This window comes from Hydra viridissima, unplaced genomic scaffold (assembly GCF_058129835.1).
Source record: "Hydra viridissima isolate aposymbiotic clone 2 unplaced genomic scaffold, HvirCarnegie_v1 scaffold_15, whole genome shotgun sequence".
Taxonomy (NCBI): Eukaryota; Metazoa; Cnidaria; class Hydrozoa; order Anthoathecata; family Hydridae; genus Hydra; species Hydra viridissima.
Genome location: NW_028324314.1, coordinates 8,857,671 through 8,883,442, shown reverse-complemented (window position 1 = coordinate 8,883,442; position 25,772 = coordinate 8,857,671). Strand labels below are relative to the sequence as shown.

Below are 25,772 nucleotides of genomic sequence, written 5' to 3'. Positions count from 1 at the left end.
ATGATCATGATGACAAATAAAACAGAAACTACCAACAACTTTATGATAAGGAAATATAATTATTTTAACCACAACAACTCAAAAAGAACTTAAATACAACTGAGTTGATAATGATCAATAAACTATAAACTATTACATTTTGAATACCAAGTAACATGTATACTCAAAATAATTCACTAGAAAAATGTCACAGAATCTTTTTAAAACTAAAAAAGAAAAATTTGATAAACATGATTAAAGTTAAAATCTCATAAATTATCTTAATGAAATCATTTTTACAAAATTATTTTTTAGCGATGTACATTTTACCAATCAGCAATTTTAGAATTAATTACAAGAAATTTATTCTTGGCAAATCTGTCAATGCAAAATATTAAATATTATATATATTTGAAGTAAAATAAGCATTTAATGGTTAAAATGTTAACATGATTGTAAATAAGCATGTTAAAACATAAAAAATATCTTTTGAACCATAATATCTCTTAAATACTGATAAGTTGAAAAATATTGAAAATTTTACTAAAATAATATACAATATATTACACAATAAAATATTTTTTTAACAAAACTGAACAATAAAAACATCAATTTTCTTCCAACGCTTCTATGACTGCATGAATTAACCGTGAATCACCTAATATATCATTATGCTCTCCGTGTGAAATTATTTTAGAAACTATTTCCTGTTTTTGCTTTCCTTGCCACAACTTACAACCTTCTAAACTTTTCAAGTTTACAGTTCCATCGCCATCGCCAAAACTTATTAAAGGAAAATAGTCTGGAAAACCAGAATCGTAATACAAAACCTCAGGTGTTTGTATAAGGTTGCCATAAAAACAGAACATTTTCACACCAGGAGGCTGATCACTCCAAGCCTCAGGGACTGATTTAAGGATTTTACTTGCAATTGGAAAGTTTATATCTTGAAATAAAGCATCATAGTCATTTACAGTATAACTTCTATTCTGGGTCTTCACGATTATCTAAATGTTTAATTTAAATATTTTTATGTCAAAGAATTTAAAAAATTTTAAATATTTTTGTCATAAGATAAAAAAGATATATATAAAATACTTTTTTTTTTATTCTTTTATATCAAAAAAGAATAAAAAAAAATTTTTTTTATCATAAAATAAAAAAAATACAGATAACTCTTTTTCAATACATTTATTATAAACTCATTAATTGTCTGTGAGAATTTACCTCTTGATCTTGCCAAAATCTTTTATCTGGTAATATAAAAGCAAGACTAGCAAATGTACGCTGAAAAGCTCTCAATGTAATTGGTTTGTCAAGAATTTCTGGAATTCCGAAGCCATCACCAGATATGTATGCCTGCACAGCTTTAACAGATCCACCAAAAACACCTAAAAGGAGGAAAGTTAAAAGAAAAAAAAAAAAATTTTTTTAAAATCTTTTAGACAATTCTGCAAAAAGTTTTTACAATAATACTTGCTTATTTGTAACCTAGTTTTTAGTTTTAATTGTAACTAGGTAAAGAGCCACTCACTCTTTTTATTGAAAAGACTATGATTATTGTTGTCTCTTCTTTAATGTAAACTTTACCTATTTACAAAAGTATTTAACAAAAATTAGATTACATAAATCTGCGCATCAAAACTTAAACATCTAAAATTCTTTTGATAAATTATCTTGGGAATAACTCAATACTACTGTTTTATTGAGAGTGTTCTTATTTGTTAATTAACTCAAAACAAATTGAGTTATTTAACAAATAATAGCAATATTGTATGAACGAGTAAATAAGTCAACCACTTATTTTTAACTGAAAAGAGTAGTTCAAAATTTTTACAGATCTTTAATGTAATGTGTATTTTCCACAGTTAAAGTCATTTAAAATGGATTAAATGTGTTCTTAAGGAACAAATTTCATCCATTTTAAATGACTTTAAAATCTTAACTTACACACCAGTATATGGTATAATAATTAAGCCAAGAACATTTTATTATAGATCAGGTCTTAACAAAGGTATGAATAAACAATAGACTAACCTGATATTGTTATCCAGGCCTTAATAAATTTATCTTTCCATGTTTGAGGTTGCCTTTGCAAAAAGTATAGTGAGTATGGAGCACCCATGCTGTGTGATATCAACATAACTGATATGTTACCATTTTCAAAATAAGATTGCTCAATCAATAAACGCAAACTTTCAAAATAATCTTCAGCAGAACCTATTATTAATAAAAAATCAACAAAAAGAAGTTTTTAAAATAATATTCAGGAGGATTTTTAATACTTAACTAAAAAAAACCTTAAAAAAATATGACAGGCTGGGAATAAAAGATTTCAACTATCTCTGGAAAACTCTTGATTAAAATATTGTGTATATCACATGTTTATGTATTCTCACAATAATCAAATATTGAAAATAAAATTGCACACAAGGATTTTTATAATTGAAGATTTTACGTGATAGGAATTTGACTACTTTTGTATATTTTATGTTTTTACACTTTGAAACTTAACACTTCTTTGTTTAAAAATAAAAACCTTTCTTGATATCAATTACAATGCACTTGCTTTTAATTTGTATTTCCATCTGAAAGCATTCAATTTTTTTTTTTTTTAATTAAACCTGCTTCAGAATTTGCTTCTTTTTAAATGATTAGAAACTGCAAGAGATTCTTCAAAGATGGCAATACAATTTTTAATAAAATTGTCTTGCTTTCACTTATAAACAGTAAGGTCAGAAACCTAAAAATTGATGCTTCAATTAAGTTTGATGATTGGAATATATTAGAAATAGTAACATTCCCAAATTATCACAATTTCACTATTAGCTGTCTACTGGATCATATTCAAACAAACTATTGTAAAGTTTTGAAGAATCTAAAGTATTAACATTTTAAGTATCTAAGAAATTCAAGAATGCATTGATATAAAAACAAAAATGAACGAAAAAAATCCTATATAATAAAGCCTGTGATTAAATTTTATCTTTATGAATTCGCCTTTGAACTTTATTTGCAAAAAAGAATGATAAGTGACTTGAAGGTAAATAAGAACTTCTACAATGAAAGCCAAAGTAGAAAAAGAAATTCGTCCGTTTATATATAATTGGTTTAAATATTTACATTATTAACTTGAACAAACCTAACTTTATAATAAAATTTTAAATTGAGGAGCCACAAGGAGTTACTATTATAAAACTATTTCAAAATATGAAAAAATTTCTGAACAGTTAAGACAAAATATTTGTTGCAGTCTTAGCATCCAGTGTAGTGAATATGCTAAATCTAAGTAATTAATTAGTAGATGGGTATTCATGATGAGATTATATAAATAAAAATAATATGAGATGGCACTAATAAAAATATTATATAATATCATAAAAATAAAAATAATATCCAGCTGAATCTCACAACCAATCTCAGGAATTCTCAGTCACAAAAGAAACACATTTGTGGCATCTGATTTTTAAATTTAAAAATCTGAATAATGAAATAGTGTTTAGTACTTTCAAAATTTTAGAAAAATATTATGACTTACATCAGCATTTCTTTTTTCTTGAGGGTAATCCAGTAAATTTAGAAGTAATGTTAAGACTTCAGTGTCTATTAATTTTAGGAAACATTTTCAATAGGTTATCCCCCTCAAAATTTTGACAGGGTGCTTTTTTTATTTTTTATCATGCACTGGATGCTTTCACATGGATTATTTTTTTTATAAAATTTAACTGACAGTATTTATTTGCTTCAATGAACATTTACTATTTGTATTAAAGAAATTAAATATTATCTGTTAAAAAAAACTACTAAAAGATTTACAGAATATCCTAGCAAGTTTGAATAATATAAAGACACTTTTTTTTTTTAACTTTCTTTGAGCTTATACTTAAAGACATTTTTTTTTAAACAAAAAATCTCAGAATGCAAGTTTTCTTTTTTAAAAAAAAATCTTACTTTCTGATTAATAAAAAAATATTCATTTCCAGTCTGTTTGTTATATTATGTTATGTTATGTTTTGTTATAACAAAAAATATTTGCATCATTCTATCCCAAATGGATTAATGACCCTTAAATGGACCATCTCAGATTTTGATAAAACTTGTTGGGGTGGTTTGTATCAATGTTTGGACCTTAAGCAATCAAGATATGTTATGAAATTGACTTAAAACAAGTTTTAAATATCTCAGTTTTAGTATCTCAATATTTCAGTTTTTTTATTTAACAAAAATTTGAGAAATTTAATTTACTTTGAAAGACTTATTTCAAATTAAATACTTTTTAAATTTATTTCCCAAAATTCTAAAAATTCATGTATACTTAATGTTTTTTATTTATTTTTAAGCTTCAAAAAAGGCTTTATTTTTATCCTGTAAACATCACTTACTCTTTGAATATAATACACCTAGTGATCTAATATTCTGAAAAAACATACTTCAATTAATGTGTATAAAAAATGTCAAGAAAAAATTTTGATGTGATTCAAGGTAACAAAACTTTTGATTCTAAAACAATTTTTAAAAAAACCTGAGTATGGGAAGCAGCTTTTTTGAATAAAAAGTCCAATTTGATTAATAGCAACTTGAAGTCTAGATTTTAAGAGAAAGCTCTTCAAAATCAGAAAAATGTAAACAAATTTTGCTGAAGAGAAAAGATTCTCTTTCCCAAAACCACAAAAGACTTTAAAATAAAACTTTTAGGATTTTCTAATCTAAATGATATACACCAACACAACAACTTTCAGTAGTTGTTGAAAGTTAAAGTGGTCCATGTAGAACCTTCTAAACATTCGGTTCATTTGACATGGAATGGTTTATTTGTATATTAAAGGTATACAAAAATAGAAAAGTATAAAACATACTAGGATCATAGCGAAAATCATATGGTGCAGCTCTTAATGTTGTCCCTCTTACATAGCCAGCTAAGCGAGTTAAAGCATCAACAAATGGGAAAAAGTATATACCAGGGCCGTGGAAATTAGGATCTAACCACTCAATAGCTGATGTATTGCCAAAGTCTGGTACTCTGGTATAAACACCTTGTGAGTTTTCCATCTTTTTTGTAGCGTCATTGTAATTTAACCTATGAGTGCTTAACTATGTTATTATTTAGCTTTATATATATATTTAAAAAAAAAAAATGTAGGAGACACTAATATGCTTAAGTAAATAAATTTTTGTGCTAATTTTTCATTCAAGTTCCAAAACTTTTATGTTTATAACCTTTTTTTTTTTTTTTTTTTTTTTTTTTTTCAACTCTGAAAAATTGTTTGAAATATAAGTAATATTTAAAGTTTTTGTAATAATAGTTAGGAAATACAAGAGTTTTTGAAAATGATAAATTTAAGTTCCTATACTTAACAAGCTAAACGTTAATTAAGTAGATAAAAAAAGTAATAATTTCATTGATATCTGAATAAAGACAAAAAAACAATGGTTATCAAACTGAAGCTATTTAACTGATGATATTTAACTGAAATTATTTGCTTTTCCTATATTTTTTTAATGAAATGATTTGATCACAAAAGACCTAGCAATGTAAATCAGTAAAAAAAATCACTAACTTCATATTATCAACCCAACACTGTTCAGCTAAGGGAAGAAGCTCTACTACATTTAGCCATATTGTGAACCAATCAGGGTATTGCCTATAGCACCAATAATGCAAACTTTCATTTCGATTTAATTTTGCTTGTAACTGACTCCCTCCAATACCAGGAACTAAATTTTAAAAATTACTACGATCAAAGGTATAACAGAAGAGTATAAGAGATCAGCTTTTAAGATTTCATGAAGGTAGCATGTCTACAGTTTTTCACCTTTAAAAGTTTAACTATTTTAATTATTAAGATGTATTGAAAATGAATAATTTTAAATATAGCTATGGATTTCTCGTTTTATTTTTTAACTATTTTTAAAAAATTAGACTTACCAATAACTATCGGCGTAAGAGAATCGCCATTATTTAAACAAATTAATAAAAGTGTTACTTTTAAAATGCTGTACTGAACATTCATTTTTGTTCACATCAGCTAGCCACATATGTACAACTGGAGCTTACTTTGATAAATCTTGTCATGTGCGGAACTATTTGAAACAATTTAACAGAAAAGCTTATTAAAATCAGCTATTTAATTACGCCAATAATTACGTAAGCGGTTTAAATATTTCAGTCGGCAAAACAGGCGACGATCTTGTCCCCAAAAAAGAACAAAGATAATTTTTACGACTGCCACTACCTATTGCAGTAATGACCTTTTAATAATATAGTAGTTCTAAATAGCTGTGGCACAGGCTGATCAAATTGAAAAAATATATTTGTTTCACAGTTCTTGATTTTATAAATCACATAATGAAAAAAGCCAATTTAATTTGGAAATTTGGAAACAATTATTATCATTATTAAAGAATTGTTTAAGTGGGTGCGTTAATATTAAAGAATACTAAGTTGCATTAGCAACAAAATTAAGAAAACGACACAACAAAGAAAATAAATTTTTGCGTGCTTTTATATTTTTCTTTTTAATAATAGTAACATTGTTCACAATTTTTCAAATTGACAAAAGATTGTTCACGCTCGGTTAAATTAAGAAGCTTTTTTCATACTTCAAAAAATTGTGAAGTAACTTGAAAGTTTACATATGAATTCTCCCCCTGTGTTTACAAGTAGTAGATATGTGTAGATAGACGTTAGTTTGTACCCAACAGACTAACTATGAAACTGAAATCAACAGCGACTATTTTTATCTTGACTTCGTGTGTTATTGGTAAAAAATTGTCAATTTTACCATTCTAAAAATAAAAATGGCAACCAGTTCACAGTGGGAAAAGAATGATCTAAAAAAAAAAAAAAAACAGAAAAAAAAATTCAAAAATTTAAAAAAAAACTAGCATATATTGTATTAGGCTAGGAATTGAGGAGTTTATTTTTCAGGCTAAATTAGCATATATTGTATTAGGCTAGGAATTGGGGAGTTTATTTTTCAGGCTAAAAATCATACTGAAAAGTGTTCTTCTGCATTCTACTTAATTTATATGTGGGCTCTTAGCTTCAACAAAAGTAATGAGCGTCAAAATGTGTTAGAAAAAAATCATCAAATAGTGTTCTTTACGCTCCAGCTCGTGTGTTTGCCAAACGCTAGGTTCGCTACTGATATTTTTATAAAAAAAAGTAGTAATGCAGCCATCAAAAGTTAAAGAATATCAGATGTTCTTAGTTTATTCTTGGACTGTAGTATTATGCATATTTAAATTTTTTACTATTTATTAAGATTTAAAATAAGAATAAGGGTTGAAAGAAGTTGTAAACCTTCATCTTAGAGCAACTTCGGTACTGTAATAAATTACCTTGATATCTGGACTAAAATATGAAGGATGCAGAGAGCTTCCTCTATCCACGGCACTAGGCTTGAAAAGATGTTGCGGTTTCTTGGAGCTATATCGACAACTTGTTTAACAGCCTTTCATTCTTTACAGCTGAATAGTGTTTTTTAATCTTTTAAAATTGTCGTATCTTAGTATTGCTTTTTACACTTTTTAATGTTCAATATATGTTATAACTTAAGATTTGATTGTTCAAAGAAATTATCAAACCGAATAAGTATTTCTTGTTTATCCTCTTTATGCAATGTTTTTTTGAATTGTACAACTGATACCAACTCTTCATTGGACAGAAGATTGCATTGAAAATAAATGAAGTTTCTTATATAATGTAAAAATTTAAATGTAGTTTTTTGGCCTCCTTTGTGGTTGTTGCCATCAATATTTTGTTGTGAAGGGTAGTGGTATTACCATGCGGTTTTTTTACCATACGTTTTTAGGGTAGGGCGGGGCTAGTCGTGCGATTTTTACTAAATCTAATAGATCTCTTGAACGGTGCGTCGGATTTACATTATTTTTTCACTATTAGAAAGATAATTTTATCTGCTAAAAATTGCATAGAAAAAAAAAATTTTTTAGATTTTTTTGAGAAAATATTCTCTAAAGTTTACCAAGCCGCTCAACCCCACAGTGGGGTAAGTTAAAAAAAAAGTCAGTAAGTTAAAATTTATATTTCTGAATTTTTTGACTTATACATTTTATTGACTAAGTAATATTTAAGTAAAAATAATTTTAAAAGAAGCTAAAATTTTATAGTTTTAAATCACATTAAAATATTTTTAAAAAAAAAGAATTTCAGATATTAAAAAAAAGAATTTCTTATATTTTAAATTGTTAAGAGTATTTAGTAATAATAAATTTAAATTAATGATTCATTTAGTAATGATTAATGTAAGTGTTCATGGACCTTAAAACGTTTACCCAACGAAATGTTTCTCCATGTCCGATAATGCCCGTTTTATTAATTTTTTGCAAACCTGCTCAACTTACCCCGATTAGACTAGGTGATACTAATGTTAGTTTATAAAAAGAGCTATAATACTTAGGAAAATATGGTTAAGTATAATGGAAAGTCAAATAAATGGGTAAAATATTAATACTTAAGTGTTGCCAAATAATATACCTATCTTTCATCCATTAGATGTTTTGTCATTTGATGCGTAGTTTTTGAGATATTTTAGCTGCCCAACTTGCCCTATGCTCAATTAGCCCCGCCCTACCCTACATATAATTTTGTCACACCAAAGGATTTGCTGTTTTTAAAAGAATGAAAAGTTGTATTTTAACAAGCTTCAGATTTTTCTTAAAAGACTGAAATTAGTACTTTAATTGTTATTATTTGTTGCCAACAGAAAAACCAAATAACAGTGTTATAAACAAAAAAATATGAAAAACACAGTTTCTGAGAAATGCACAGTTGTAATATTTTTCGGAAAATAATCTTTTTTCAAATAGTTTTTGAGAAATAACCAATCAACTTTTTAAGAAAGTAACGTATAAAAATACTTTGCAATATTTAAAATATCGTTGAAATTATCAAAGAATTTCTTTTATTATGCTACTAAAGATATTATGGATGTAGCTAGAAATGCTTCTATGATTAAATTACAGATTTTTATTTTAGAAAGTAAGATCGAAGTATACATGGTTTAACATGTAATAAATAAAAGAAACCAAAAATTAGATAAACTTTCTAAATCTAAAGCCTTCCTTAATCTAAATCATTTTAAAACGCTTCTGTGAAAACTTTACTTATATACCACTTTAAATCATTTTTCTTTTGCATGACTTCCTCATCCGTTTGTAACCAGTTAAAACCAAAATAAAGTAAATAATTTCTGATACAATTTAATAATCAATCTTGATTTTGTGTATACTTGTTCATTTAAAAGTTAAATGTGTTTATTTAAATTTTACAGAGTGTGATTAAAAAAAAAAACTACAAGTTTACAACAATTTGAATTTTGCTGAAATTGAGCAATGCCCAGTAAATGTTTACTCAAGAATTTTGAGATTTCACAAGTCTTATAGCGCAAACAAGTTTACATTTCATACTCTTATTGTTTGACTTTAAAACTGAATTTTTTTTTCAAATAAACAATCAAATTTCCTGAATGTTATAAACTGTAAAGTTTAAACCTAAGTTAATGTTTTCATATTTAGCCAGACTTCCAGACATATATACAACTCTAACTGTAAAATTGTCTTTTCTCAAATAAAACTTTCCAAGAATGAAGAACTGATGATACAAAATTAAGTGTTTTAAATACTTAATTTAGTATTATCAAATACTTAATAATTTCCAATATAATATATTTACAACAATATAATGTATTTATAACAAGCTAATATTTTTGCAACAATATGTTTATAACAGTGTAATATATTAACAACAATGTAATATATTTATAACAAGATAATATCTTTATAACAAGATACTATAATAACAACTAATTAGTTTTCTTCAAAACAGTATTTTAGCTTTGTTCAAAAATAAATCAAAGATTTTCCTTGAAGAACATTTGGCATGGAAAATTACTATGGTCCAGGCCTCGCAGTTTATTATGAATAGCATGGGTTTCTCATTTAAGTTCATCAGTTAAACCATGTTTTTCATAATAAAATGAAATGTTTAAAAAACACAGTTAACATTTAATTGGACAAAACCTGTTATATATTTAATTAAAATGAAAGTTTTCTTGAACTTTTTTACATATCTATCTTTTGGATTATTTTAACATTAAATTATTAACTTGCTTTCAGTGTCTTACAAACCATTATGACATTTTAACAAGCTGCTGATGTTGGTTCAATAAATCCCGATTCTGGGACATAGTGAATTGCTTAAGCTAACATGCTTCCTTCAAATATTTTGCTTTCTTCTATAATGATAGGTTTGGTTTCAATATTTTAATTTTCATCAGGTTTTAGGTATTTATATCTTATTTCTTGAACAACAGATGCAAAACTTTGCTTACTTTGTTTTCATTCTATTGATATCCACTTTGTTTTTTTCAATTGATACTCTTTTTTTTTTCAATATCATGAATAGTTGAGACAAACAAGAATAAACACAAATAAGCTTTTAATATTGATAATTCTTTATCGAAATAATATGGATCTGACCACGAATTCTCTAGGCTTCATCGAATGAAGGATTCTCAAAGCTATGATTTATGTTTAAAAATCTGACAGATTCACTTCTAGGTTTTGTCTTAAACCAATTGTTTCCTGCGATTTCATCTGTCACAGACCATAAATTTGAAAATACAGCACCAATTGAGCGACGCCAGCTGTAAATAAAAATGATAATGAAATAAAAATAAAAATGATAATGAAATAAAAATAAAAATGATAATGAAATAAAAATAAAAATGATAATGAAATAAAAATAAAAATGATAATGAAATAAAAATAAAAATGATAATGAAATAAAAATAAAAATGATAATGAAATAAAAATAAAAATGATAATGAAATAAAAATAAAAATGATAATGAAATAAAAATAAAAATGATAATGAAATAAAAATAAAAATGATAATGAAATAAAAATAAAAATGATAATGAAATCTATGTACTTATTATTTAGATAAAGTTAAAGAATCTCTTTAATTATTTTACATATTTTTTTCTTGCACGCGAATTTCTTGATATATATATATATATATATATATATATATATATATATATATATAGATATATATATATATATATATATATATATATATATATATATATATATATATATATATATATATATTTCATTACGATCACACCTAATCGAACAACATGTACCGCCGGAAGATGAGGTGTGGCGTATTATAGCCAGATGATTGCCACAATCTTTATTAAACCACAACTGCCATATTTTAAAAAGATAGAAAAAAAGCACCATCATCACTTTCTAGGTTTTGTATTTAGGCGATAAACTCTACAAAAGTGGTCCAACGAGTCCGCACCACCCATATATATTTGTTGTAGCCAGGGAATATCCGGGTCCCGATAGGAACCGAACGAGTCCTGACCCGAACGGGATCGGACACCAATAAAAGCTAAAAGTATTTTATCGGACTCCGATTATCCGAACGAGTATTATCCGATAAGGCCGATAAAATCGAGTAGTCGAAATTTTCCATACCCGAACCGACTTAACCTTTCGGGTAATCTAGATAATCGGTACTTAAAGTTTTTGATCCTATGGGTTCACTAACCCGATTACTCGAACCAAACCCGATTAACCGAGCGGTTCTGTCGGGTATTCTGTGAAAAAGGTCCATTTTGTTCAAAAATAAGTGATATTTCTTAAAAAGTTACCTCAGTGGAATATAACCGTAATAATCGCAATAATAACATTTTCACTTGGCCTTTTGGCAGTTAAACAAAATTTAATATATTTCCTTATGTTTTTCACGCCATCCGTTTGGAAAAATTACTTTATCTCACCCTTTATTTGAAATGTTCGATTCTAATTGGTTGTTACAAAAAATCTGAGGTGAGCCAAAACTAGTAAAAGCGATAGTAAAGTATCATTGTGTGTCAGAATTGTTTCCTTTTCCGTTTCTTCAAATGATGTTAGAAAGGTTATAGTTTTAAAGTTTTGAATTGAAAATTGGACGTGCGTAAAAGAGAAAAACATTTTGTTAAAAGTAACATTTAAAGTTAATAATAATATTTGCTAATAATGATAATAAATGATCTAAAGTAATGCAATCTAAAGTCGCAAACAATTTAAAGAAATGAGAGGAAACAGTTGCGAATAATTTCAAAAATGCAAATAGATATAAATATTTGGACACAAACTTAGTAAAAATTGGTTAAAGTATGAAAAAGTCTGACTATCTGCCCTAAAAGTCAGTCTTTTTGCCCATGAAAGTCTAACTTTTTATATTTTTTAGACCAATACATTTCAGACCAATATTCTCTTTTATATTTTTCGGACCAATACATCAAGTTCTTGAAAGCCAAGCTCAAAGAAACAAAATTTAGTCTCCAGAATTTGGTTAAGGATCCTGAAGAAGCTGTCAAAGAGTTCTAGTCACGTTGTTCAGCAAAAGTGGGGAAGAATACTCCGAGATTGAACCATTCCTCGTCAAAGACAGCCTTCGGCACTCACAGTATGGAAGCTCGTCTTTGAGCTTTATCCAGCCAAAGAAGCAGAAGAAGAGCGCGACTGGATTGAAAGGAGAACTTTTTGCTTATGAAAATGATGTTGAGGCAGTTTCTGCATGGATGGGAAAGCCAATCCAGTTCTGAGTGACATAACAGAACATCAATCTAATTCTTTTCGAGGCTGCTTTTACTATCCTGAACATTCCTGCAAGTTCAGCATTCTCAGAGCGCTTGTTCAGCGCTGCCAGCTTGACAGTCACCAAGGAAAGAAACCATATGGATCCTCTGAAGGCTAAAAAACTTCTCTTTATCAAGAGCAACTACTTTCAATTTGAGAAAAAAAAGTTGCTCAAATTCTGCTCAGAAACCATAAGCTCTTCATCAATTCCAAATGAAGACCCGAATGATAACATCGAGGAAGCCCCTGTTGACGCAATTAACATTATGGAGATATATGACATTGAAGAAGACAAAGAATTTGTCAAAAAAAATTTTTTTAAACTTGTTTCAGAATTCTTCCAATTTATTTCTTGCTAAAAAACCTATGGAAACAGTCTCTGAATCAGTACTTTTCCAAGCTTTAAATCTTTATTTGTAATCAGTGTTAGATTAAATTTCTGAGGTAAAATTGCTAAACTTGCCAAAGTTTTACTTCTATGATGACTAAGACAACTAGTGTGCTTAGAAAGTTAACTTTTGGTACCAAAACTGCATATATTTTCACATCATTTATCCTCTTTTATTTACTCATGTTGTTTAATTAACTGTAGACTTTAATCAAATACTTCATTAATTAACTCCCAGCTTAAGTAAGTTAAATTTAGTACATTTTTTTAATTTTACGTTATACATTTCACGGACTTTTCCAAAGGTGCTAAAATTACCGTAAGCAATCATTTGTAGCAAAAATTTGGTGACTTTTAGCGATTTTCGCATTTTTTAAAAATCTTTTACTAAGTTTCGGGACCCAACCGGTGATAAAGCCAAAAACCGAACTGTTTCGGGTTTTCGAAAAAAAAAAAAGTTCAATTTCCGAACGGGTACCCGATAATTTATCGGTTTCGGGTCCTTAGCTGTCGGTGCTCGTTAACCCTTTCGATTATTGTTTCGGGTTATCGGGATATCGGGTATTTAACGGGTTTATACCCGAACGGCTTCGGGACCTGAAAAATATTTTGCCGAACGGGACACGATGACATTCCCTAGTTGTAGCTATCATTTCCTTCATTGCGGTTAAGAACTTGAACAAAGCTGCCTTTTGCGGTACTTCAACATCGTTTTCAAAGGTTCAACATCTTTTTGATTGCTTGTAGTAACACGATGGCTTTCTATCCAAAGATTAACATGCCATTACTCACCTATAATCAAAACTTTGTAGGTACGTCTTGGTTTACGATATCGTCTGGAAGAAGAATAACAATTTATAAATCTACGCCTTTTATAATTTCCTTGGCTTCGCAAACTTTTACACGTTCTAAAGCTTCACTAACAGTTAAAAATCGAGTCATTTTTTAAAGAGTTTTACATCCGAATTAATTAAAATTATTCAAATGAAAAAAATGACAAATTGGGAAATTTTTGAAAATGTGTAATTACATCTGAAAATGGAACATACTTTTATTAGTAAATATTATTTACCTTTAAATAGCAAATCAAAATTTTTTAAATAAACGTAAATAATGTTTACGTCATTACCCCAATTAAAGAATAATTTAAAACTTGGTGCTCTAAAAAGGGAACGCAGTCGGTAAAGAATTAAGTTCGATATCTGAATTTTATAGCATTGCGTGTAACTCGTTTTATAATGGAAAAATCAATAAAGTTTATGTTAAGTATTTCTCTTATTTATGTACCCTGTTATAGTTTACAAATTTTATATGTCCTCTTTTCTTGTCTTTCCTTTCACCAAAGATTCGCTTCATTATATACTAACTCCTCGTCTTGTTTAACTAACTTGAAGCCGACATTAAGACAATAAAACCGACATTGTTGTTGTTGTTTTTAAATATTCCAGCTCAAAAATTAAATATATTGCTCAAAGCTCCGATAATTGTCTGTGAGTTATTATTTATGGCAATTTCTCATCTGTGTGAGTAAATGGGATAAATTCTAACCTTGGAACTGAGATAAATTGATTGTTAATCGTGATAATAACTTAAGCTGGTAAAAGATAGTAAGAAACTTTCCTGTTTTTATCAAAGAAAATATATTCAGCTTTCTAGAACCAGAATAATGGGTAAAGATGGCAAACCTCGAACTAAAAATTCACATTCGAAAATATTATGAGGTTTAAAGAACTATCTGTGCTACAACTAAATTAAAACCTTTTTCCAAGAAGAAAAACAACAACAATGTAGAATGAATTCCTTTCGAATTTAAAGTATCTCTGTGTAATTCGCTTTTTAATGAAAATAGTTTAATGTCTCTATAGATCACCAGATTTAAAATTTTACTAACTTTGTAATATTTTATTAGGTTTGCAAAGCTGCATTGCAAATACTTTTTACCTCGGCTCAATTCTATGTCTTTTGATACGGGTTTTAATGACTGAAATATGAAAAACATTTTCAATAAAATAGTTAAGAATTTTGCTAACTTACAAGGGATTCTTAATGTCAAATGAAAACTTAACAAGTTGATAACTGTAATAGCAATTTATTTTTTCAACTTTCTTTAAAAATTAATTTTTCTTTTTTTTTTTTTTTTTTTTCTATTTTAAGCGAAATTTTCTTTTCTTTTTAAAATACTTTAATCATTTGTTTTTTAAATCTAAAAAGTTCAAAAAAGCAAAGGTGACATTTGCAGGTGAAAAAAAAAAGAGAAAAAAAAGCAAACAATAAATGATTAAAAAATCATTTTAAACAACTGCGACTCATAATAAAGCAGAATTTTTTCAAATTTTAATGGATTAAATGAACTTGCTATTTAGTAAAAAAAAATAGAACATCACTTTTAATAAAAAATTAATCAAAGTTGTTTTGCTATTTTAAAAGGACTTTAAACGGACAATTTAACATAAGCCACGCTCTGAATAGCTATGCTAAGAAAAGTACAGCTTTTTGTGGAAAGGTTTGAAATCAAAGGTTACGCCCAACTACAAAAAATTCATTTCATCAGAATAATAAAAGAAAATATGTCTGCGGCGCCTTAGAGCCATTTTTTTTTAGTAATGATGAGTTACAGACAAGTGATTTTTAAAACATCTTCCAACACTATAATATATATATACATATATATCAAAAAGTTGTAGGGAAAGTCCAATCTCAGAAATAGAGATAACTTGAACACTTTCATGAGAAAAACGAAGCGTCCTTTAAAAGTTTTTTTTTTTTTAACTAATTTTAATTCAAAAAATAAAAAAATATTTGACTGGGAAACACAAATCATATGCATTGTTTCTCTTTATTTCTTTCTTTAGCTATTATTATTTCTAAAATTGTTTTTATTTCATTTTAAAACCTTCATTTTTAAACTTTTTTTTTTTTTTTTTTTTATTATGAAGTTGAGTAATAGAAATACGCTAATGAAAGCAGTGTCTAATCGAGCGCAATTCAATGAAAACATTTAGTTAAGGGTTATTAGATAAAGAGAAGTCTGTAACTGAATGCAATAGATTTTTGATTTGCTGAAGCGTTTTCTAAGTGGATACCAAGCTTATTAAAAACACTCTCTAAATGGTGAGATTGGTTTGAAGTAAATGTTGAAGACGTAGATTGCTTTTAAGATTTTCATCAGTAGTTACTAAAATTTACGTTTTTAACATCAAAAATTTAAAAATGGTTCATTCATTGCAATCAAAATTAGCTTTAAGACCAAAAGAAAATATTTAAAGACAAAAAAGCCAACAGTTCAAAAGTGCAATCAAGAAAGAACTCGTCGTTTTTAAAAGATATTTGTAAGAGTTATTTAAAATGTGGTTTTCTAAACCAGTTTTTCAAGAGTTCGTCGGGAATTTAAAAAACACTTACGACATCATGTGCTCCAAACCAGAAGAAGAAGAAAACGAAAGTACAGAATTTCTCATAGACGGAGAAGGCATCAAAGACCAATCTGGTAATGCTAAAAAGGTATCAAACACCCAAACATTTTGGAATATATTCAACGCCAACCAGGGTGTGGTGATTTTATCAATGCCTTTTGTGGTGCTGTCTGGGACTTATCTAAGTTTGATGTTTACCGCGTTTATTGCCATTATCTCCAACTACACAAGCAAAAAACTGGTTCGTTGTTTGTATGATGCAGATCCAGAAACAGGAGTTGAAGTGCGTTCCCGATCTTCTTATGAGGAAATAGGAGAGGCATTTTATGGAAACGTCGGTAAATGGATGGTTTACATTGCTATGCTGGTTGAGCAACTTTCTTATTGCACTTTGCTGCTGATCCTTTGTGGTTCCATTCTTCATAGCTCATTTCCGAACGCTCCGATTCAAAAATTCCAATGGTCGTTGTTGGCATTTGTGTTGGTAATTCCAAATGCCTTTATGATGAATTTAGGTCAAGTTGCCTTTGTGAGTTTACTTACTGTAATAATAGGACAAGTTGTTTATGTTACAGTTGCAGTGTATGCTTTTTACAAATCTGATGACTGGCGCATTCACGAAACTCCTGACTGGAATGTTGGTGAGTTTTTTGTCTCAATGGGTATTATTGTTGTGAGCTATTCTTCGCAACCCTACATGCCGGCAATAGAAGGGAGTATGAGAAATAAAAAAGACTATGGCGTGGTAATGAATCTAACCTATTTTTCAATAACAGTTGTTAAGATAATTTTTGGTCTGATTGGTTATCTGACTTTTAAAGGAGAAACAAAACAAGTTATAACCAACAATCTTCCACACGGACCCTTCAAAATAATCATCAACGTTTGCGTTCTTGCTTTGGCACTCCTTTCATTTACGTTTCCTGCATACACAGTATTTGTGTTGTTTGATAAAATTAATTTGCCTAAAAAGTGGGTGAAAAATAAAGTTCAAAAGTTGTTGCCGTCAACCGTCTTGAATAAACACGTGGGAGATAGCGAAGAAAACATTCTAAATGCTTCTACGGTTGGTACAGATGAAGATGAGGCGGAAGGAGAAGAATCGGATAAGTTAGCAGCCGAGAACAGTGAGCAAGAAATGCCGAGGTTGAAACGCGTTATCATAAGATTATCTTTGATTGGTATTGCATTAGCGGTAGCTGTCTTAGTGCCTCATTTCGGACTGTATATGAGTTTTGTGGGAAATTTCACAGGAATTTGCTTATCTTTCATTTTTCCGTGCTTGTTTCACATGAAGCTTAAAAAACTCGATCAAACCGAGCTAATTATACACATTATCATTTTGTTATTCGGGACATTGTCAGCTGGCGCTGGAATGTATTTTTCCACAAAAGCATTGCTAGATGCTTATTCTGAGGCCGATTAAACGACGGAACAATCAAAATGACCTTTTTGTAAAGTTAGTACTAAAGGCTGCAATTGAATCTCAAACCGTTAATTGTAATTTCGCATAACCATCTAAATGTATAGAGTTTTTCAGCTAAACGCTCCAATACATTTTTCAGTGTTATTCAAGTTTTTTGTGCAGAAATAGAAAGTTTTTAATTTCGTTTATAAAAGCATGTATTTACTAGTTCATGCTAATCAATGTGGCAATATTGGTTACTTCTGATGTTGACCGATTTCGCAACGAACTATCCATCTTGTAAATTATGTACATTTTGCAAATTTATTTTATAAATAAGAATCATTACTATTACTATCCTTATTATCATTGTTATTTATGAATATTTCTATACAGGATTAAATAAATTTACAAAGGATGAGCTTATCAGTGAAAACAACTTTTTTTCTTAAACGTCCTGTTAAAATTAAACAATAACTTATCAATCTAAAGACTAAGATATTCATTGATTTCAAACATGGATAACTTTGAAAATTGGCATGTGAAAATTTTATGAAACTTCAAACTGCATTTTTTTTGAACCCATTGAATCATAGCCATTACTTTACAGGTTTTCCTTCTGACATAATTTGAAGGTCTGGAAATTAAAGTAAAGTTCAAAAAATCTTACTATTTCAAGTTGCTTGATGCTTATGAAAAATTACTATTAAGATAAAAACTTGCATTATCTCTGTTTTTTTAACATCTTAAAATCCCCCTTATTTTGATAGATAAAGAAATGGGAAAAGTTTACTTTTGAGAGCATTTGCCATATGCATATGCATTAAATATATTAAAGCCATAAAAACCAGGAAATCAATATTTTTAACCAAGAAGTCTTGTTTTTCGGGCGGCATATGAAAAACTGTCGCATACATTTTTTTAGATTAAAATCTTTAAATAACAGTTTTGCTTGTCTTAACTTTATATTTAAAATTCATAAACTTTGTATTAAAGATATGAATATTTGTCATCGTCTTATCATTTTGCGGTGAGAATGGCAGTTCTTTAAACATCAAATAAACTTCCCTAAGATATTTCGTAACGAGCTTGATTATTTTCTGTATTTTACCGTACAATTCTGCAAAATACTTAATGCGTGTAGGTCAAAAAACTCGTTTTTAACAAATTTTTGCTGAGGTACCTCGAATACACACATCCCACCAGAAAGCTGGTGGCTAAAATCAAGTTTTACAACAACTCTAAACGAGCTTAACAGAACTTAAAAAGTATCATATGTAAAATTGGCTTAAGAGGTCTGCCCGAAAAAACTAAGGAACACCTAAAAAAACTTAACAACAACACTAGTAAATTTTATTCCGATATCGATTAAAAGTGAGTATAGTTTTACAGTAAATATTAATAGATAATTAAATTGGCATATTCTGATATATTATTTTTACATTCATTTTTAAGCAATGCCTAAAATCAATGCTAAAACTCAATAGTTACGCCTTGAAGAGATTAAGCAATACGTACAGAGGGTAAGTATGCAAACACTGTTTTGAACAGTGAAAAACGAGGACTAAGATTAGCTGCAAATAATTTTACAGGAATAGACAAGGCAGTACTCATAACTTAATATTTGAGAACTTTCCACTCAATTTAAAATATTCATTTTTAAGTTAAAGCTAAATATTGACTAGTCTGTTACAAAAAATGTCGTGATCGTACCTTTTTTTACTACCTTCTTACATAATCGGCTTCATTTTTAATTCAAGGTTTCACGGTTCTTCACATTGAGACAAATGATAATTCTCATCGAGTCAAATGATAATTCGAACATCTGGACTTTATGATATCTTAACTTTTTAGCATTTTAACAAAAATGCCAGAATGTTTGTTACTCTTTTTGTTTTGACGGCTTCTGTGGCTGTCGTAATCAAATATTTGCTAATTCAAGCAATATAGCTTTTGCAATTTACGAAAGAATTGGTGGTATTTTAACAAATTAGAATAAAATTTCAGACACTTGGATACCATTCGAATTTGATCTCGATACAATTACAAGAAGCGCCAATGTCTCTTCAATCTCTGAAAAACACTCGTTTGATATTTGTTGATACTGATAGTGGTTTGAAGCATAACTTTATTGGGGGAACAAAGAAACAAGAAAGTGAAAAAAGGACATGAAATGAAGTCAATCTTAAGAAAATTCTCATTTTTTCTTCTCTTTCTCTTTCATTTTTTCTTCTTTTTCAACACGATCATAAAGTTACTGATATAATTAAACGTTGATCTAAATGTGGAATGGAATTAATTGCTTAATTAGGTATGGTATTTCTTTCAAGTAAACGTTTAAGCAAGAATTTTTTTAACCCAAAGTAAAAGAAAAAACACGAAAGATAGCTTCATTCTCCCCAATAACGTTTTATTAACAAAATGTTTCCTTAGAAAAAGCCAGAAGATCAGCAAAAACTATTAAAGTAATTAAAAAGTTGTTGTAACAAAAAGAATGAATTGACAACAATTTTTTATTTAGTTCATAGCTAAGTTAAATCTTTTAAAATAGTTGAAGGATGGAGGGGGAGAATGTTCAATGCATAAGTATGTTTAATGATACTATTAATTTAAATTGGCTTAATTCTTTTCAGCTCTTTTTGTTAAAGGATTTCATCTTAATTAAATGGAATCAGTAAAATGTTGAATAATTTAGCCGATGCATTTGTTCATTTATTTCTATTGAAGTTCTTATAATTTGACTCATTATATACTTGCCATTGATATTTTCATAATTTGAGTAAAAAAAAAAAGCTTTTTAATATTAATCTTTTCCTCTGGGTATTTACATAGAGTTTTCAAAAAAAGTTTTACGGCGTGCGCTTTATGTAATGAAGATTGAAAGTTTTTAGCAATTTTGAGAAAAAATCTTTGAAGCTGTAGATTGTAAGTAATAATTTTGATAGGGAAAAATTGGTCTACTTTTTAATAACTATTATATAGAATCGGAGTACTTATTTATTGAATCGAAATACGGAGTTAAAGATTGATTTTTTATAGCAAGTCAAATTATTTAACACCAACAAAAAAACTATGAAACAGAAAATAAAGTTGTTCAATAAGATCAAATATATTTTGATTAAAACCGACACGCAAAAAAATATGGTTTTAATATAATACTTTGAGCTGCTAAGTTTTGTTCTTGGCAAATGATTTACACATATATATTTAAAGTCCACAATAATACTTTGAGCTGCTCAGTTTTGTTCTTGGCAAATGATTTACACATATATATTTAAAGTCCACAATAACTGAAGAGAATAATCAAAAGAGACGCTTTAAATATTAAGTATCAATAACAACAACAAAAGCCTTCCTCTATAAAGCTCAGAAAACCGAGATCTCATCTGATATTGATGATCTGATGTTTTTTCAAAAGTACAGATATTTAGCTTACAAATGATATGATGAGGAAACTCTTTCATTTCTTTTCTTTTTCTGCCGTGTTCATTTATTTTACTCCTTAATTTTTTTTATGTTCAAACAAAGCGATAATGCTATCGAAAGTCTGCTGCGTTTTATTACTTTTTATTGAGCTGTCAGTCTTTGCGGCTGGAGTTGTGCTCATCATACTTGGAGCTGTCTTAATAAACAACACTTTGGTTACCGGGGCTATTGTTTTATCAATTGGGATTGCATCTCTAGTCAGTCATCTATGTATATTTGTAGCCATCAAATCTGAAGCTCTGCAATTGCATCAAGTAAAACTTTACTACGCGTCAACTAATAAAATAGAAGAGACACCCTCTGGAGAGGCACAAGTGTATCAGAATTGTTATATCTCTGCAGCGAATTCAACACCTGGAATTCCTGAAAATCCACCTTCCAGTTACGAATGCATTATGTCAACAGCAAATGATCATCACGAGGAATGTAAGTAAAAATTCATTAAATGATAATAACCCAGTGGGTATGCATCACCCGCACGACGTTTTACGGACGTCTAACGGACGTCGTGCGGACGATACATGCCCCCCTGGGACAGATAATAAAATACTGTGCTTCTTTTAATTGAGCAAAGTAATCAGTTGTGTGAAATACCAAACGAAATGTAAACGATATTTTGCTAGCTATTTCTTTCGATCGGTCAGCAAAAATGTAAAGTGATCTCAAACTTTTAATTGTCTTTCGAATATGTAACTTTTATTACTGCAAAAAAAAGTTTTCAAAACAAGTAGCAAAATTCTTTGTCAAAAATACGCAACGTAATATTTTCACGTGGTAGTTAAAAGTTTAACGTCACTGTAACGTAATTGTTTGAGATTATTTCCAACGTATAATTTGCGATATATATATATTTTTTTTTTCAGCGTTTTAGTCGTAATCTTCTATGGAGAACATTCGCTGCTCCTCTTTCTTCTCCAAGATAAATAGTAAACCATCGTTTTATGTAGGTCATTTAGAATGTAATATAATTAGTGCAGATAAGAAAATAGTATTTAAAAGAAAACAGTGGTATTGAGCTGTTTTGATGGAAATGCTTGCAGTGGAAAGGTGAAGTTTTTGATCAAACTAAAAATAATTCTTACGCTCCACAATGACCTAGATTAATCTAAAAACGATAAAAAGTCCGAAAAAAAAAGTGAAAGGTTTATCATTTTTAGACTTAAAATGTTAAATGAAACTACTTTAGCATTTGGTCTAAAATTAGCATTAAATAATTCTATAGATATTGTTAACGTGTAATTTTAAAGGGATATCTCTATAAAAAGTTAAATTCAACACCATAAAATTATGAAAAATTAAGGTATGTTTATCTTGTAAGCAACCTTATTTTCCACTTCCTTACAAAACTGTATTATATTTTCCATCTCCTTACAAAACTTTTTTTTTTAACATACTGAGTACTTAGATATTAAAAATTTATTTGCTTTTTATTTTTAGATTTAAAAAACAAGTTCTTTTGAATTTTTCTTTTGAAAACTAAAATTTTAATGCACAATTTTAAAAATGTGCAAGGCAAAAAAAGTTTTAAGTTGTTCCACGTTTAACTTTAGTGAAACAAAACCGCTAAACTATTACCAAATAAACCCCTTCGCTGCTACCTTATGCTCCTTGCATAGTTTTGTCAAATGCAACATCCGCCTCTCCCATTTCGATTTAAAAACAGTTTTCGGACGTGAGTGTAATGATACATAGTCTACTTCTTGTTTTGAAAATTAGAGAATCTTCTTATGTTTCATCATAATAATATTTAGTGATAAAGAAATTAAGCTTTAAAAATGAAGTGAAAAGATTGAATCTATTTTTTGAAATTCGCGAGTTTGAAGCAAGTAAGAAAGCACTTCCAGAAATTCTTATCGAATTTATTAAAACTTCCTAAATAATTCTAAAAGATGAACTTTTTCAGCCGAACTGAAAAGAATTAAACAGATTTTTATTTCTTGAAGTGAAAAATAAGCTTAAGAATTATTGAAGAAACTATGAAAAAATTTTAAAGTATGAAAGTAGTTGACTAGGAAAATATTTCATTGATTACGGTGTGTCTTCTCATCCTAGACCAGGAAGACCAATTAACGAATGAGGAAATCTTTGTGAAAGAAGTAAAAGAGCAAAGATTGAAGACTTAGCTCATGAACACCATGTAGCTCTATCCCTTGCTGCGTCAAAGAGTGCTAAAGCATCAGAATAAAAAGATTCAGCTTACATTTTGAAAAGAACTTCTAAATGTGTTGATGTAGCTCAGATGAGAAGAAGTATTAATACCTTGGCTTAAACAACTGTGAAACTGGAGGAGGCTCTTGCTCTAAAAACGCAAGCTGATTTAAGTGATTTACAAAACCAAATGTTGAGAAACTCAACCCTTTCTCACAATGTAAAAATATGTCCTAGTCTAAATAAGCTTGGAAAAAAAAGCTGAAGTATTATCCTGAAGGTGTTCATTTTACTGAAATGACAGAAAAATGCTCATTAAAAAGTATTCTCAATCATAAAGTTACTAGGATTATAAATATGATTGATTTAAGTGTAAGTTGAGATGAGCAGAATTTTATATGTGAAAATTTGGTTTGATGGACCTTGAAGTCAAAGTATGTACAAGTAAAAAATTGATAGCCATAAGTTAACTGAAGAGTCAAAGCAAGAAGATGCCTGTTTAGCACAACAATTGTACCTCTTCTGTTTAAAGTTGAAAGCTTTGACTTTTGGAAAAATTTTAAATGTTCTATTTGCCACTTTTGTAGACCTCTTCATCTGCAATACAAAAAAAAAAAAAAAAAAAAAGATACCAGCATTGTGTAAAGAAAAAGAAACTGATCTTCAAACTCAAATTAGCCACTTAAAACCCTTCTCAGGAGATTTTAATATCGCTGGAACAGTAATAACTGTTAAGGTTACTTTTAAAATTCAAATGACCATGTTTAATTGGAAAGTAATAAATTGATTGACTGACACAAAGTCAACTCAGTCTTGTAATGTGTGTGGTTCTAAGCCCAAAGAGATGAATGATATAGATTCTGTTAAAAAAGCCTGTAAATGAGAAATTCCTTAAACTAGGTATGTCAAATTCGCACTCTTGGTTAAAATTTTTGGAGTTCATCTTATATTTAGGTTATAAAAGGGAAAATTAGAAGTTTCAAGCTAGAACTGAAAAAAGAAGCTTTCTGTAATTTTAACGAAGAATTTTATCAAATCAAGCTTTAAAAAAAGTTGAGTCTCATTGTTAACCAGCCCAAAGTAGGCTTTGGTAACAGCAATAATGGAAATACTTCAAGAAGAGCATTTGAGAACTCTGAGATTTTTTCTGAAATAACAGGGTTGATGCAGAATTTGTAAAGAGAATGCACATTGTCCTTATTACAATATCATTTGGGTACCATATCAATACTGATCAATTTAAAGTTTACTGTACTGATACAGCTAAAATTATAGTTAATAAATATGTTTGGTATATAATGCCACACAGTGTCCAGAAAACTCTGATACATGGTTGCTCCATTTCAAAGCAATTTGATTTGCTGATTGCTCAATACTCTAAGGAAACTCATGAAAGTCTAAACAAGCAAATCCAAAATGCAAGGTTGCACCACACAGCAAAAGTATCAAGAATTAAAGTATGAAAGACCAGATGCACTACCTTTTGGTTTGATCGGATCCAAAAATCTCAAGCATTTCATTTGTAAAACAGGAGTCATCAAGGAAGAACTTTGCCTCCAGAAGTACTGAACTTGTTAGTTATATAAATTGTGAAAAGATGTTAATATTCTGATTTGTTTATTCTTGTACATATGCGTTATACAGATAATTAGTGCATGTGAAAACGATTTTAAGTTCCTAATTTGAATTCCTTGACCCCAAAAACCCCTATTTTGATGTATATGTTTAATGTACATGTATATAACAGTTAGGTAATTTGTGAAGCTTTTAACTTAATCTGGATCACTTTGCGCTCGTTTGATATAATGAACTTCAACACAAAAAGGGTAAAAGTAACAGTTTATTTGAGAGGAGCATGCTTTCCAAAACATGTTGATCAAAATCAATTTATTATAAATATATTGAGGAAAATGTGTAAAGTGAGAATTGAGGAGAATGTGCAAATAGATGATCGACAGCGTGCAATAACCGAGTTTAATCCGAATAAAGGAGCGAAAGCTTTATACTTTTAACTGAAATTCTTTACTCAAAATTTAATTGAAAAAAAAAAGTTTTTTCCAAAGAGCAAAGCTTCTTTAAGATATATTAAAATTCTTTTATTTAAAGAGTTAAATAAGCGTTATAGGAAGTGTCATTACGACTATATATATATATATATATATATATATATATATATATATATATATATATATATATATATATATATAATGAGGGGCAAAATGAGACAGTGAAGCACTAAACTATCTAATACAACATGATTTGGTCTTTAGAGTTTTATTAAAAAAACCAAG

At 28.6% G+C, this 25,772-nt stretch overlaps 3 protein-coding genes across 6 annotated transcripts; 2 read left to right on the top strand and 1 right to left on the bottom strand.

The window, feature by feature from the left end:
- Positions 1 to 570: 570 nt before the first annotated feature.
- Positions 571 to 6,106, bottom strand: LOC145193140 (lysosomal phospholipase A and acyltransferase-like). 3 transcript variants are annotated; one of them, XM_090073358.1, is made up of 6 exons: positions 5,964 to 6,106; positions 5,538 to 5,694; positions 4,836 to 5,056; positions 2,017 to 2,199; positions 1,207 to 1,370; positions 573 to 986 (listed from the first exon to the last, which is right to left on the bottom strand). In XM_090073358.1, exons 1-6 carry the CDS (start codon positions 6,013 to 6,015, stop codon positions 588 to 590), a joined length of 1,176 nt encoding a protein of 391 aa, XP_089929484.1. In that variant the 5' UTR covers positions 6,016 to 6,106; the 3' UTR covers positions 573 to 587. The 3 variants fall into 3 exon arrangements, with proteins under 3 accessions (XP_089929485.1, XP_089929484.1, XP_089929483.1); XM_090073357.1 differs by having other exon boundaries at positions 5,906 to 6,099; XM_090073359.1 differs by lacking the exons at positions 4,836 to 5,056; positions 5,964 to 6,106 and having other exon boundaries at positions 571 to 986; positions 5,538 to 5,672.
- A 9,940-nt stretch (positions 6,107 to 16,046) lies between these two features.
- Positions 16,047 to 18,283, top strand: LOC145193353 (vesicular inhibitory amino acid transporter-like). The gene has a single exon (XM_080070818.2). The coding sequence runs from the start codon at positions 16,375 to 16,377 to the stop codon at positions 17,866 to 17,868; it is 1,494 nt and encodes a 497-aa protein (XP_079926944.2). The 5' UTR covers positions 16,047 to 16,374; the 3' UTR covers positions 17,869 to 18,283.
- Positions 18,284 to 20,646: 2,363 nt separating this feature from the next.
- LOC149878534 (uncharacterized) lies at positions 20,647 to 25,145 on the top strand. Of its 2 annotated transcripts, none has more exons than XM_090072925.1 (3): positions 20,647 to 20,772; positions 21,376 to 21,759; positions 22,197 to 22,336. In XM_090072925.1, exons 2-3 carry the CDS (start codon positions 21,381 to 21,383, stop codon positions 22,202 to 22,204), a joined length of 387 nt encoding a protein of 128 aa, XP_089929051.1. In that variant the 5' UTR covers positions 20,647 to 20,772; positions 21,376 to 21,380; the 3' UTR covers positions 22,205 to 22,336. The 2 variants fall into 2 exon arrangements, 1 of the variants encoding a protein (XP_089929051.1); XR_016447614.1 differs by adding an exon at positions 23,386 to 25,145 and having other exon boundaries at positions 20,656 to 21,759; positions 22,197 to 23,159.
- Positions 25,146 to 25,772: the final 627 nt, after the last annotated feature.